We start from the raw sequence: 12,597 nt of genomic DNA on the forward strand, positions 1-12,597 counted from the left end.
TTCCTAGCCCTTTTCTGAGTGTGACTGACCCTGGGTGTTCAAGGTTTCCCCGTTCAGGGTCATGTTCCCTGGGCAGGGCAGCTAAGAAAACAAACTTAAAGAACAGGCAGCGCGGGCCAGGGGCTGGGAGCCCGGCAGTGAGGACCCCAGGAGAGAGACCCCCCTCTCCTACACCGCGCACCCGTGCTTACAACTAGCCCGCGCACGACTGCGGCTGCAATACGCGGGGCTTTGGGCGTCGCACGGCCGCAGAGCTTATGAGTGGGCCTCTGGGACCTTGGGAACTTTCCCGAAGAGCGTCCGGTTTCCATTTTGGCTCACCAAGGCCTGGAAAGAGAGATGTGTGCGTCCCTTCCCGGGCCTTCCGGTTTCCACATGCCTGTGGGTGTAAGCTGTACCCTGCAAGCACATCCTGGGAAGTACAGGTGGCCCCCACTCACAAAGGCCTCAGAGAAGTAGAGAGGCAAATGAGGCCAGGGACTCGGAATCTTCTGGGCAGACACGCCTGGAGTTCCCTAGCCCCAAGCGCAGGGTCAATCCTGGACATTCTTCCACTGATTGGGATGCAACAAATGCTGGTGCAGCAACCACCTGGCTTTCAATTTCCCGTCTTTAGGACCTACGGTTCCGGCACTGGAAGCCTGGCCACCTGCCTGGACGTCGTGGGACCAACTTGGCTTGATGTTTGCATGACCCTGTGACCTCATTTCCTCCTCAGCTGTGAGTGACCTCAATTACTTTGGCAGACGGATGAAGTTATAAAATCCTAGAAACTCCCCTCTGAGAAGGTTCAGACACAGGAGAAGGTTATGATATACCTCTGAAAGCTTGAAAATGCAGCATTAAAATAAAACATTTCTGAGTTTGCCTTGGCTGAAGGCAAAAGTAGCTTTGGGCACCTTTCCTCTACTACTTCCCGCCAAAATAGTCTTGTGGACAGATTGAACAGCATAGCTACCCAGCCCGAAACTGTCTGCCACTAACACACCTACCTGGATCGCCTGGGCAGTAGCTCAGCCAAGGCTCGGCTTTCTTCCTGATCCTATGATTAAGTTAATGACCGTACAAAAGAAAACACAGGGGAGGCTCACCAAGTGTCTACTCGTGGCAAAGCGTCTATACGTACTCTTTAGAAAATATGATTCCAGCCTATAACGAAGCCAATATCAAAAAGCAATATTTACCTTTTTCTAGACCTCACTTCATCCCTGTCTGAATCCTCAGTGGAAAGTAAAGCTGCTTTCTTGAAAAGGAGATTCCAGAAGGATCAGATAGAAAGGAAAAGGGCATTCAAGATTTTTTTTTTTGAAAGGCCTAGGATAAGCTGTGTTTGTTTGCTTGCTTGTTTGTTTTTGAGAAATTTTTGCTCCAGAGATCTAGTGTCCCAGACATGGACAATTGGGTCGGCCTATCAGGCATTGTGATTTAAGGATCTGTGGATTCAATTTGCCTCCAAATTTGACTTCAATTTGCTTCCTCACTTCTTGTCATCAAATTTCCTTCACAATCTTGACCTTTCTCTAGAAAGACCTCTTTGTGTTCAATTGGAACCTGATTAACTCATCAGGGAAAAAAAAATATTTCCCAGTGCTAGAAAGTACTTTAAAAAATAGTAGAATCTGCTTTGTTTATTTTACAGATGAGAAAACCAAGCTGCAAGTAAATCAAATTATGTCAACAAAGATGCAGGGTCACACTAGTTGTGAATAACAGAGGTAGAATTAGAATTTTAGACAGTTTGCTGGGGTTTAGTGTTTCAGATCATCCAAATGTTGCCTAGGAAAACTGAGAGCAGGCCTCAAAGAAATGTAGCAAAAATATATATATATTTGGATGATCTTAACCACACCTGCTTTTTTAGCAATCTAGGTCACATTCCCAACAGGTACATCATTTTGCTCTATACCTACTTTTAACCTGCTCCCTGCCCTAATTATAACTTGCTTTGTAGAGGTCCTAAAATAATGAAAGCTTTAATATCCTGTTAGGGAAAACCATTGCAAAGCCTGTAATGAGACCTTGTATACACTTCCCATGTCAGACCTTTTCACAAGTATCCACCTTCATATACAGGGGAGAGTCTTCAGGATGTGAAGAAAGGAGAAAAAAAATGAGACAACTCCTGTGATAGCTAAACCAGTGTAGTGCCTGTTTCCAGAGTGACTATGAAGATGCCTATGATTAAGTGCATGCTATCCTAAGGCCTGAAGAATTATTGTTCATTTGGTTTTATGTCTAATGGTTACTGGTCATATCACATACACCTAGACTTTCTACACTCAATATTTAATTAGTTATCAGTATGTAAAGAGTACAGAAGTACTTTTCATAAAGGGAAGAGTAGAAAGAGGAGGGCAATCGTCAGGTTTTTCTGCATTGTAATGTTTCAGGACACGTTTTTTGCAGAGGCTATGCAGTTGTCCATGCCTTTAGAAGGAAAGATGGGCCTTGCAATACATAGACCATGATCAAACCACGGTCATTTCACCTTGGTTTTTAGGGAAACTCCCCCACAGGATCTCTAAATAGATTATGACAGAATGCCATTGTAATGACATTAGAGTACAAGATATCCTTCTATGTAGCCATCACTAGTAGAACCTAAAGTGGGCTTTTCATCTGGTCTCATAGATCCCAGCCTGAACATTGTTTGTCTCAGGGCATTTGTGAAGATGCTAATTATCCTGCTGCTGAAAAGAATGCTGGTGTCCCAGTGACAGGTTAGCTGCATGGCAGGCATCTTTGTCTAAATGATTTGTCTTTCATCAAGATGCGCAACACTTTCCAGCTAAATATTTTCGAAGTGATAATAAAAATTTATCTTCTTTTAGGCTCAAAATTGGCTTAGAGTAAATAAATGCAAATGGTGCCAGGTTTATCATTCTCTCTTATGCTTTTTCTTCCCTTCTTTTCAGGAACTCAGTGAAAATACGTGACATGTACTCAAAGTATAGTCCTTAACTACAACAATAAAATTTAAAAACTTTCCAAATATTTGCTTTGAAGAAAATAGTCATTTATTGTCAAAGCATCCAACATACTCGGATAAACTATAAAGTTTAATAAATATTTCCAGGGATAAAAGAAACACATAACTATTCAGACTCCATTTCACTGGCACAAAATTACACTTTGTATTAAAAGAAAATACATATTTACATAATTGATGACATTCTTCATTGAAGTCCATAATCATTTCATTATACATGCACTTCCCCCTGGAAACTCAAATTGAATGGCGACCCCTTTTTATTCATTTTGTTTGTTTTTGTAAGAACACAAACTGTCATCAAGAAATGCAGAAAGCATCTCACCCTCCTCCTTTACTTTATATCTAAAATAAATTTTGTCCTTACATATAATTATTACATCTAAATCGTAAGTGCTTAATAATTTAAGTAGAAACGTATGACAAATGCATCAATATGTTGCAATATATGACATTTTTTAAAATGTACCTTTGTTTTGGGGAAAGTGAAAATGCGTGCATTCAAAAGAAAACCCCCTCAAACAACCCACCCAATCAAAACTCCACCATCCTGGCTCTTGTGTGTGAGTGTGTGTGTGTGTGTCCCGGGTAAATATTTGAATGAGGTTCCTGGGAGGAGAGGAGGTGTGTGTGCGTTGTGGGGGGTGAATGTATCTGTCTTTGTGCCGTGTTTCGGGGTGCAAGGAAGCGGTGGATGTTCTCGCGTGTTTATTCCTGCAGGTGGCTTGACTGTGCGTGCGCGCGCGTGGAAAGCTGGGGTCCTTTCCGAGTCAATTATGCGAGGTCATGTGCCTGGAGAGGTGGTGGCGCTCCCTGAAGGACTCATTGCAGATGGGGCACTTGAGTTTCTCCTCTCGCCGCCGCTTCACCAAGGGCTCCATCGCATACTCCTTTTTGTGGTGCGACCTCATGTGGTACACCAGGTCGGAGGTCATGCGGAAGGAGGCATTGCACTTGGCGCACCAGTTCTGCGCGGGCAGACACAGCGAGGTGAAGGAGGGCGGCAGCAGCGTGAGCGCCGAGGGCAGCTGCAGCTGCAAGGGCCCCGCGGCCGCTGCCGCAGCCGCCGCTGCAGCGGCAGCAGAGCTCTTGGGCCAGAAGGCTGTGGCGTACAGGAAGGGGCTCTGCTTAGGCAGGCCGCCGCCGCCGCTCGGCAGGGACCCGCAACCTCCGTTCAGGTCCGTGGCCCCCTGGAGCTTCACCGCTAGAGGGTCCGCGGCGGCGGGATAGAGTCTGGTGGGGCCCACGCCGTCGGCGGGGTGGCATGGCTCGAGCGCGCCCAGCTTCTGGCCCAGCACCAGCGGGGACAGCTGCGAGAAGGAGCGTGCTGGCTGCGAGAAGGCGCTTTTGCGCTCGTCCGACGCGGCGCCCTGGCCCCCGCCCGCGCCGCCTGCGGCCCCGGCGCCCGTTCCGCCCCCACCGCCGGTGCTGCCCGCGCTGCCCAGCTGCGGCACCGAAGTGAAGGCGCTGCCCCTCGCAGGACTGCCGCCCTCGAGCCGGCTGGGCAGCGGGCCCCCGGGCCGCGGGGCCAGCAGCTTCTCGGCGCCCACCGGCGACGCGGCCGCGGGCGTGGAGGAGCCGCCGCCGCCGCCGCCAGCGTCCTGGTCCTCGGAGGCAACGCCCGCGCCGTCGGCGGTCCCCTCCTCCTGCAGGCTGGCCGCGCGGGCAGCCTTCTTCACCTCCACGAAGGCGCTGCGCTTCGCCTCGCCCGTCTCGGGACTTGGCGGCGCGAAGAGGCGGCCGTTCTCTTCCAGGCCGAAGTAGCTGCCCGAGGCTCGGTACTGCTGCGGTGTGCACACCAGATCCTCCTTGGAGGCCGGGAGGGGCCGCTCTGCGAAGCGGCCCCGGCCCCCTACCAGACCCGCACCACCGCCGCCCTCCGCCGCCTCCTCCGGGAATTTCCTCTTTCCTTTGCCGCCGCCCGTGGCGATGCCGTCGGGACTCAGCTCCGCCTCCTGGTGGCCGCCGCCGCCGCCGCTGCCGCTACCGCTGCTGAGGCTCTGGGCTGGGGAGCAGCTGCTGCCTCCCCGGGAGTTTTCCAGCTCCCTGGCCAGGTTGTGGAAGTCTGTGGATGGCTTCGCGCTGCTGCCGCCGGCGGCAGCGGGTGGGTTGCTGCTTTCGGGGGAGGGGGATGGGTAGTGGTGGAGGGGTCCGGCTTTGCAAAACTTGGGACCCGGGCCTAAAGGTGCCTCCTGCTGCTGCTGCTGGTCTTTGCCACCGCCGCCGCCGCCCCCGTGGTCCTTGGTGCCCACGCCGCCGCCTTGCTCGTCTTGGGGACTTATATCAGCGCTGTGAAGTCTCTTGGGGCAGCGGAAACGCAGATGCGCCACATAGGGAAACTCAAACTGGAAACGTTGGCTGCATTCCAGGCATGTATAAGGGGACGACCCTGCTTAGTGAGCAAACACCACACACACACACACGCACACACACACGCACACCACATGATTACTCAGCATCGCCCTCAAGCCAGTTTGCCACCATCCCCTTGACAAATCCACCTTCATTTCTCAGGGCCTGAGTGCCTGAGAAAAGAATGACCAACCTGATTTAACTTTCCCTCCTGATTTGGGAGGAATACAGCAAACAAGCAAGTTTCCTGGCTTTATCCTCACCTATCTGTTTAACTTCATTCCAGACTATATCTCAGAATCTTCCTGTGAGACACCCAAAGGGAAGAAAGGCGCGCCAACGCGCCGGGTGAGCCCCTGCCGCTCCCTGCGTCTCTCCCCCGCTAGTTAAGGGCCCACACGCCGGTCGCGAGCCAACCTACCATTCATTTTGTTGTGGGATCTAGAGGGGCAGAGCAAGAGTAACTCAGTCAGTTCTTTCCCGTACCAAACTAGTAACTCCTCATCTTTGGCAATCCTGCGGAGAGAGCGGTAGAACAGCTGTCCGTTTTTTATGTAAGCTTCAAGGTTCTGCTCTTCCTTATCTCTGGCCGATTGGACCAACCGCAGCCACATGAGACCTTCTGAGGAACCATTTGCTGCTGAGGTGTCTACCTGCGGTTTGAAATAAATGAAAGAAGACAAGAAGGAGAGGGGGAGAGGGACCCTCATGAGGGAATGAAATCAGAAGAATCAAGACCATTTCTTCTATGTTAGTCTTTTCCAAAAATTATCTGAGACCACGCTTCTAAAACTTTGGCCCAAGCTGGGACCTGTCCTCATGTTTGTAACCAGTAGGCAAGATAACCATTCTTTGAAACACTGCATCTATCATATAGATTATTTAAGTCACCATTTTTATATATTGGTTGAATACTAAATGAGGAAATTTCTTCTTATAATTTAGTGCTAACCCCTTGAGAGTTGACTTCTAAGTTATTCCACATTACAAAGGTATGTGGAATTTTGTTTGTTTCAGAAATAAAGCAAGCTTAGATCTTAGAAATTATGCTATGGTAATCATGTTCCTAATCTTGGCTAGAACAATTAATAGCTTTTCTTTGTATAGAAGAATAGGAAATGACAGGCCTTTTATCTTCCAATTCAGACATATGGATTTGATGATGCTTTACTGTAAAACCATTAACATTTTTATTTAAATACAAACTCTGGGCACTAGCTAATATTACCAAAGAAACTAATATTTAGGGGATGAAGAAGCCTCCGCCGATGGAAGGCAGATGTACCCAATACTTGTCAAAGAACTTGCAGAAACTAGTTAGTATGCAAATAGCCTCCGCCCCAGTGAAATCTCCCAGAGTTTAGGAAGTCGTGTTCATCACCAGGATAATCCAGAACTGAAGCACTGATTTAGATATTTCTAACATTCCAAATCAGATTTTGTCATTTATTCCAAAAAATCAGTTGACAATAATTTGAGTTTAATTTTCCTTTTCTAATTTTTGATGTGTGAAATGGGATTGCTTGCATTATTGCATTTTTCCACAGGCAAAACCTATCTCCACTTGTCATTAGAATTATTTTTAGTCCATTTCCAACAGGACATTACTCTCATACACCTACACAGCTACAGTGGAGACTTACCCGAAAGATATACGGTACTGTTCTCTTGTCAGTAGACTTGAGAGCTATGAAAGCTATGCTGTCATATAGGGAAGTATGGCTCAGGACACAGGGACCAAATATAGCATTCTCAGGGATGTCGCAGGTGGTGTAAACGCTGGTAAAAATATCTGTCAGACATTGTTGGACAGCCTTGGCATCTCCATCCCAGATGCCTCGCTGGATGCCTGTATCCTCCATCACTGGAGATAGACACACAGCACAAGAAAGTGAGTTACATTACTGCTTTTACCGCCATTAACCCAGGCAGAACTGTCCAAATACTAGGTAGATTTTCCTTGCACATGCCTCCTTGCACATGCCTGATTTTTGCATAGCTCTTATTTCAAAATTAAAGCAGATAAACATGGCATATTTTAAAGATGAAAACTAAGGGATACTTGTTAAAATAATTAGAATAGTGGGAGATCTGGAGCTGACTGCTTGGGAGAAAGAAAAGAAAGGGCTAGGAAAGACTAGATAATTTTTGCATTACCTTGATGTTGAATTGGGTAGGTTTTAGAGGTGAAGTTCAAGGCAGAATTATATATATGTATATATATATATATATATACACACACACATACATACATACACACACACATACACACGCACACACATATATATAATTTTTTTAACCAGCCTATAGACTTCCCTTACTGAAAGAAACTTCTAACCCTTGGGGGAAAGTGCCTCTCTGCCTGTGTATTGAACTGGATGCTCGGGAGCTGATCTTTTTCTTTTCTTCCAAAGAGGGGAGCAGCGTTAGTGAGCAGGCGGAGACAGCGGAGCATGGCGAATGGATTTCAAGTGGAATGTCAGGGCCACTAATTCTGTGTCAGCTAACCTTTCTCTGCAGTCTACAAGAAGGGACGTATGTCTGCTCATTACCATAATCCAACACTGTTCCTCTGAGGCTTTAATTAAAAGCAGCAAGCAGAGGTAATTTTTTTTCTGGACATGCTTATTTATGGATGAGAGCGAATCCCGGTTACCTTGTTACACAAGGGGATGGATTGAGTCACATGTGGCTCATGAAGTGGGCAGGTACAGGACAGGCCTAAAGTGTCCCCAGTCTGAAATACTGTGTGTAACGACTGGTAAATTTTCACTCCCCCTACCCCATATGACCCTTTTTGGGCAAGAGGGGGCAGCCCTGCTTGAGCACTCCTCAGTGGGCTCTCCAGCTGTTTAATCCGCAGCTATTTAGAAAGTAATGCCCCAATGGAGGGTTCTCTATTAAGCTGTCATAAAGGGATATTTTCCTTCCTCTGGACACCCCATACAAGACATATCATTAAAAAAAAAAAAAAAAAACAGGTATTTAAATTTTTAAAATAGCTTTGAACTAGCTGCATTGCTTAGTATTTCAAACTAATCAAAAGACTCCTCCAAGTTTGTTGTTCCCTAATAATGTCACTGTTGGCAATTATTTATGTATGTTTTATGTAATTAAGTAGCAGGAAAGAGTAGATCTAATTCTTTTCCTGCAAAGCTGTTCATTATGGAATAAAATCAGTGACATCTATTTTTATTTTAATTTATATTAACCAGTTAACCTTACACGTGTGATTACAAGGTGTGCTTTTTTTCCCCCATTCCAGCTAACATAGCCTAAAACTTTGGTTAGCCTCATTTTCCATTCATCCTCTTGCATCCCCCAAATGTCAAGTGTTGAGCTGTATCTCCCAGACAGCAGAAATAAGGGAAAATATCCATAAAGTAGAAACTTTATTATTCTACATCATCTGTCCCTGGTCATTTTTGCCCCATACAAGGTAGACATCCTGATTTTTTCATTTCAAATTAAAATACATTAAAAAAAAAAAAAAACCCATAACCTCTCGTCTCCTTTTCAACGGAATCCTGTTCTCCTCTTTTCAATTTCCTTAAATTCAGCGTTTTATGCCCCAATTTCTCTCTTCCTTTTAAAAATCTCATTCACACAAGCATTTCATTGTGCTGGGAGGTCGCCCAGTCACTTCGGGCAACAGCAGGGACGCAGTCATTAAAATGCAGTTCTACCTAACAATACGGCGAGAAGGTCCTCACTACGCCGCGCTAATAGCGGTCGGAGTCGCCGCGCCAGGCGCCACGAGCCTCAAGCCCATCACAATAACCGCTGGGCAAGAGGCTAGGAGCGCCCGCCAGCGTGTGGTCGCCTTTGCCATCCAACGTTTCACAGCTCCGTGCCCCGCTCTAGGCCCAGGTTCTTATCCGCCTGCCCTGGGAATATACCCCAGAGCCGGCGGGGCTTTCTGAAAGCCGGTCGCTGCTGCCCGCCACTAGCCCGTCCCTCTAGGCAGGCATTGTCTGGCGGCCGCGCGCTCCCCAGTCTCTGGCTTCTTCGGCAAAGTGCTCCCCACCCGCTCCTCCTTTTGTACAATATTACTGGCAGTAGAGAGCCCCTCAAGAATTATTTTTCCCTCTCTTCTGGGTAATAAGGAGACGGAAGACAAAATGTTCTACTCTTTCCACCAAACTGTCTTCCTCCCATCCCCCTCCCACATCAATGCAAACAGACTTACCAGGAATAAGGTCAGTATAGAATCTCCCAAATCAGGCCACCTGGAACCGGGAAGATGCAATCGAGTGTTTCTTTTCGCCTTTTGTATCAGTGTATTTCCATGTCAAGAGGTGTTGGTGTGGTCGCCTTTTAGGCTCTTCCTGAAGAGATAAGAGAGAGATGGAGAGATGGGGAGAAAAAGATTGGGGGGTGGAGGGAGGGAGAGCGAGCGAGCGAGGGAGAGAGAGACGGAGAAACGGAGAGAGTTGTACAGATGGACCCGATGCAGTGACTGACTGGCACGCAGACACACACTTTTTGTTTGCTGCACATAATCTGCCCAATGACGCGTGACAGCCCACGTCCCCTCCCTTTAACTCTTTGCTGGGCCGGGCGCTCCCTCCGGCGCCGCCTGCCTCGCAGCTTTTTTCCCCCGGCCTGCCCGCGCCCCGCAGATCCTGAGCGCCTACCCTGGGTGGCAACGCCTCTCAGAGAGCGTCCCGGCCCGCCTCCTCCTAAAGCTCGGGCCCTCTGGGACTGCTAGGAGGGGAAAATCGTTTCAGGATTGGAAAGGAAGGCACCAAAATGATTGGAGAGGGCCTTTCCCCGTTTCACTAGGCACTTGGAGAAGCTATGACAGAGAGCTGGACACCCAGCGCGTGCGGACCCCGTGCGTATTTCCCCGGAGTCCGCGTTGTGTGAAAGAGAGAGGGGTGCGGTTAGCTCCAGGGATTCTCTAGCCCTGGAGCCACCGCTGATTTGCGCAGCTAGTTGCCTGGGGGTGATAAACGGGCGTCGTCTCTCTTCAGGAGCGCCAACACTACCAAGCTTCCCCCTGCAACATTCAGAAAGGATGCGCTTTGGTGAGAACTTGGCTCAGCCTTGCGGTGGCTTGGGAGATGAGGTTGGAGTGAGAATGTCACCAGACCTCGGAAGGGGACATAACGGTACCTCCTAGTCCCAGGACACGGGTACGTGGGTGGAGGTGGGGTGTGGGAGGTTGGTGGGAAGAGCGCAGGTTACAGGACTCAAACAGTTCCTGGTTTTTTTGTTTGTTTTTGTTTTTCTGGGTTTTTTTGTTTTTTGTTTTTTCGCCCTCTGATTGATGCGTTCTGCGCAGCCCCAGAGGGAGTCCTATAATGGGTGCTATTGGCACTCTGAGGTCTTGGGGTTGGAGGGCAAGGGTGATTAAAAATAAAAATGATTACCAAGATGGGCTCCGGAAAGCTTTTCACATCCAGCGGGTGGTGGAGGAGGGGATGGAGTTGCCGAGGCCGTCTCGGGAGCCTCGTTTGTGCGCTAAGCCACTTAGAGGCGCTGACTTGCCCCTTTAGTGCAGCAGCTGATGCTAATGACTTGAGGTCTTTAGCAGCCTGCAAGTTGACTCCTTCAACAGGGCTGCAACACCATTTCGCTGGGGGATCTCGGGCTTCTTTTTCACAGTTCAATTCTCTACTCCTAAAGGAAGAAAGGCCTTTAAGTGGTATAGACAGTTTCTCAACTCCTTCAGCCCCACCCACACCACCACTACTTTGAAGTGGGTAATCTGTCAGCATTAGGATAAATCGGATTGTGTAGCTAGCTAAAGTGGAGGAGGCAGAACCACAACTTAAGGAGACAGCCTCGTTGTTATTTTTCCTAGTGTTGAAATAATGTATTTGGGGAGTTGGCAAAGAGCAGTTTACCATGTTAGTTTGATCCTCTCCCAGTTTTGAGACCCTTCTCTGGAACTCAGTGGGGTATTGGGCTTTGACAGCCTGGTGACTGCAGTCCCAGGAGGCCAGGGGAGGATTTTGCTGAGGAGAAACGAGTGCAAGGACTTTCCCATGAAGTTCATGTTCTTCCTTGTTCTCTCTCTCTCTCTCTCTCTGTGTGTGTGTGTGTGTGTGTGTGTGTGTGTATTTCTTTGTCTTCTCTGGTCAGTACCCCAGGCAAGTTTCGAATTGCTGCCTAGAACTAAGCTGAAATTCACAGAAGGAAGGGCTGCAAAATCCTCATATATTGAGAGAAAATGGAGAATCCCTTAGTTTTCAGGTTAGCTACTGACTTTTCACAGAAAGCTTCTTGAAGTGCAGTTTTATGTACTTTGGCTATGTGCAATTTTATCTACTTTGGCTAAGGGTGACTCCTAATGAGCAAGGCTCAGTGCAATGAGGGCTCTCTCACATGCCTGTATATAAGAATCTGCAGCTGTACTGAGCTACCAATTGTCTTCTGACTGATTGCTCCATTGAATACTAGATTCACTTCTCTCTCTCTCTCTCTACACACACACACACGCGCACACACACACACACACACAAGTATGGACACATTGTCCCCTAATACTTCTTTAAAGAATGGGTGGAAGAATTAGAAATGTGAAAATAATGTCTCAAACATCTGGAAAATAAACCTCAGGTTTGAAGAATAGTGGCCAGAAACTTAAGTTAATTCAGAGTAGAAGAAAGAAGAAAAATAAAGAGCAGAAGAGGCACGGTTGTAAACAACTTCAAGTTAAGAAAGAAAAGTAGCCATAAGAGAGTCATGTGGTCCTTTAGAAACTACAGACTGATAAATGCAATATGGTGTGTGAGGAGCAGTGTTTAAGAACATCATTCCACTAATCTGTTGAACAGAACACTCCTTAGTGCTTTCTTTTGCTGTTATTTAGAGAATTGGAAGTGTATCTTTCAGGAAAAGTCATCTGTCCATGCAAGCCATTAAAAAATTATCTTACATATTGTAAATATATAAGCCTCTACTCCAGAATGTGGACATTTAGAAAATAAACTCCAAATGGAAGGCATTTTTCTTGTGCCTGGCCTTTCTCTTATTAAATATAGAGACCATTTAAACTATGTTTCTTTTGAGGTACTAAAACCTTGACTCCAGTTTGTATAAAATAATGTTTTTGGTACTTAAGTTGAGGGTGGAACAGCTTGACCTTTTTAAGTCTTAAGCTAGAAAACAGCGACAATTTTATACATCTGAGAAGGGAGCAATTTATTGAGAATCTGGCCAACAGATGCTTCATTTCGTTTCACTTTTTTGCCCTCTAATTAATTTTTTTCCTACTGCTTTCAGGTAAAGATCCTTAACTATAAGAA

General features: G+C 47.2%; 1 protein-coding gene across 2 annotated transcripts; it reads right to left on the minus strand.

Annotated features, from left to right (window-relative positions):
- Positions 1–2,994: 2,994 nt before the first annotated feature.
- Positions 2,995–9,953, minus strand: PRDM8 (PR/SET domain 8). Of its 2 annotated transcripts, none has more exons than XM_063611179.1 (4): positions 9,531–9,953; positions 6,985–7,205; positions 5,763–5,994; positions 2,995–5,381 (listed from the first exon to the last, which is right to left on the minus strand). In XM_063611179.1, exons 2-4 carry the CDS (start codon positions 7,201–7,203, stop codon positions 3,760–3,762), a joined length of 2,073 nt encoding a protein of 690 aa, XP_063467249.1. In that variant the 5' UTR covers positions 7,204–7,205; positions 9,531–9,953; the 3' UTR covers positions 2,995–3,759. The 2 variants fall into 2 exon arrangements, with proteins under 2 accessions (XP_063467249.1, XP_055153183.1); XM_055297208.2 differs by having other exon boundaries at positions 2,995–5,378; positions 9,531–9,952.
- Between the last annotated feature and the right edge of the window lie 2,644 nt (positions 9,954–12,597).

Source organism: Symphalangus syndactylus, chromosome 10 (genome assembly GCF_028878055.3).
Source record: "Symphalangus syndactylus isolate Jambi chromosome 10, NHGRI_mSymSyn1-v2.1_pri, whole genome shotgun sequence".
NCBI classification, from domain to species: Eukaryota; Metazoa; Chordata; class Mammalia; order Primates; family Hylobatidae; genus Symphalangus; species Symphalangus syndactylus.

Bases quoted from the DNA above. Each gene is read 5' to 3' on its own strand.
- PRDM8 (XM_063611179.1), bottom strand. From the start codon at position 7,203: ATGGAGGATACAGGCATCCAGCGAGGCATCTGGGATGGAGATGCCAAG. The intron at 5,995-6,984 runs GTAAGTCTCCAC...TTCAAACCGCAG, and splicing joins CAGTACCGTATATCTTTCGG to GTAGACACCTCAGCAGCAAA. The intron at 5,382-5,762 runs GTAGGTTGGCTC...TTGCTCACTAAG, and splicing joins ATCCCACAACAAAATGAATG to CAGGGTCGTCCCCTTATACA.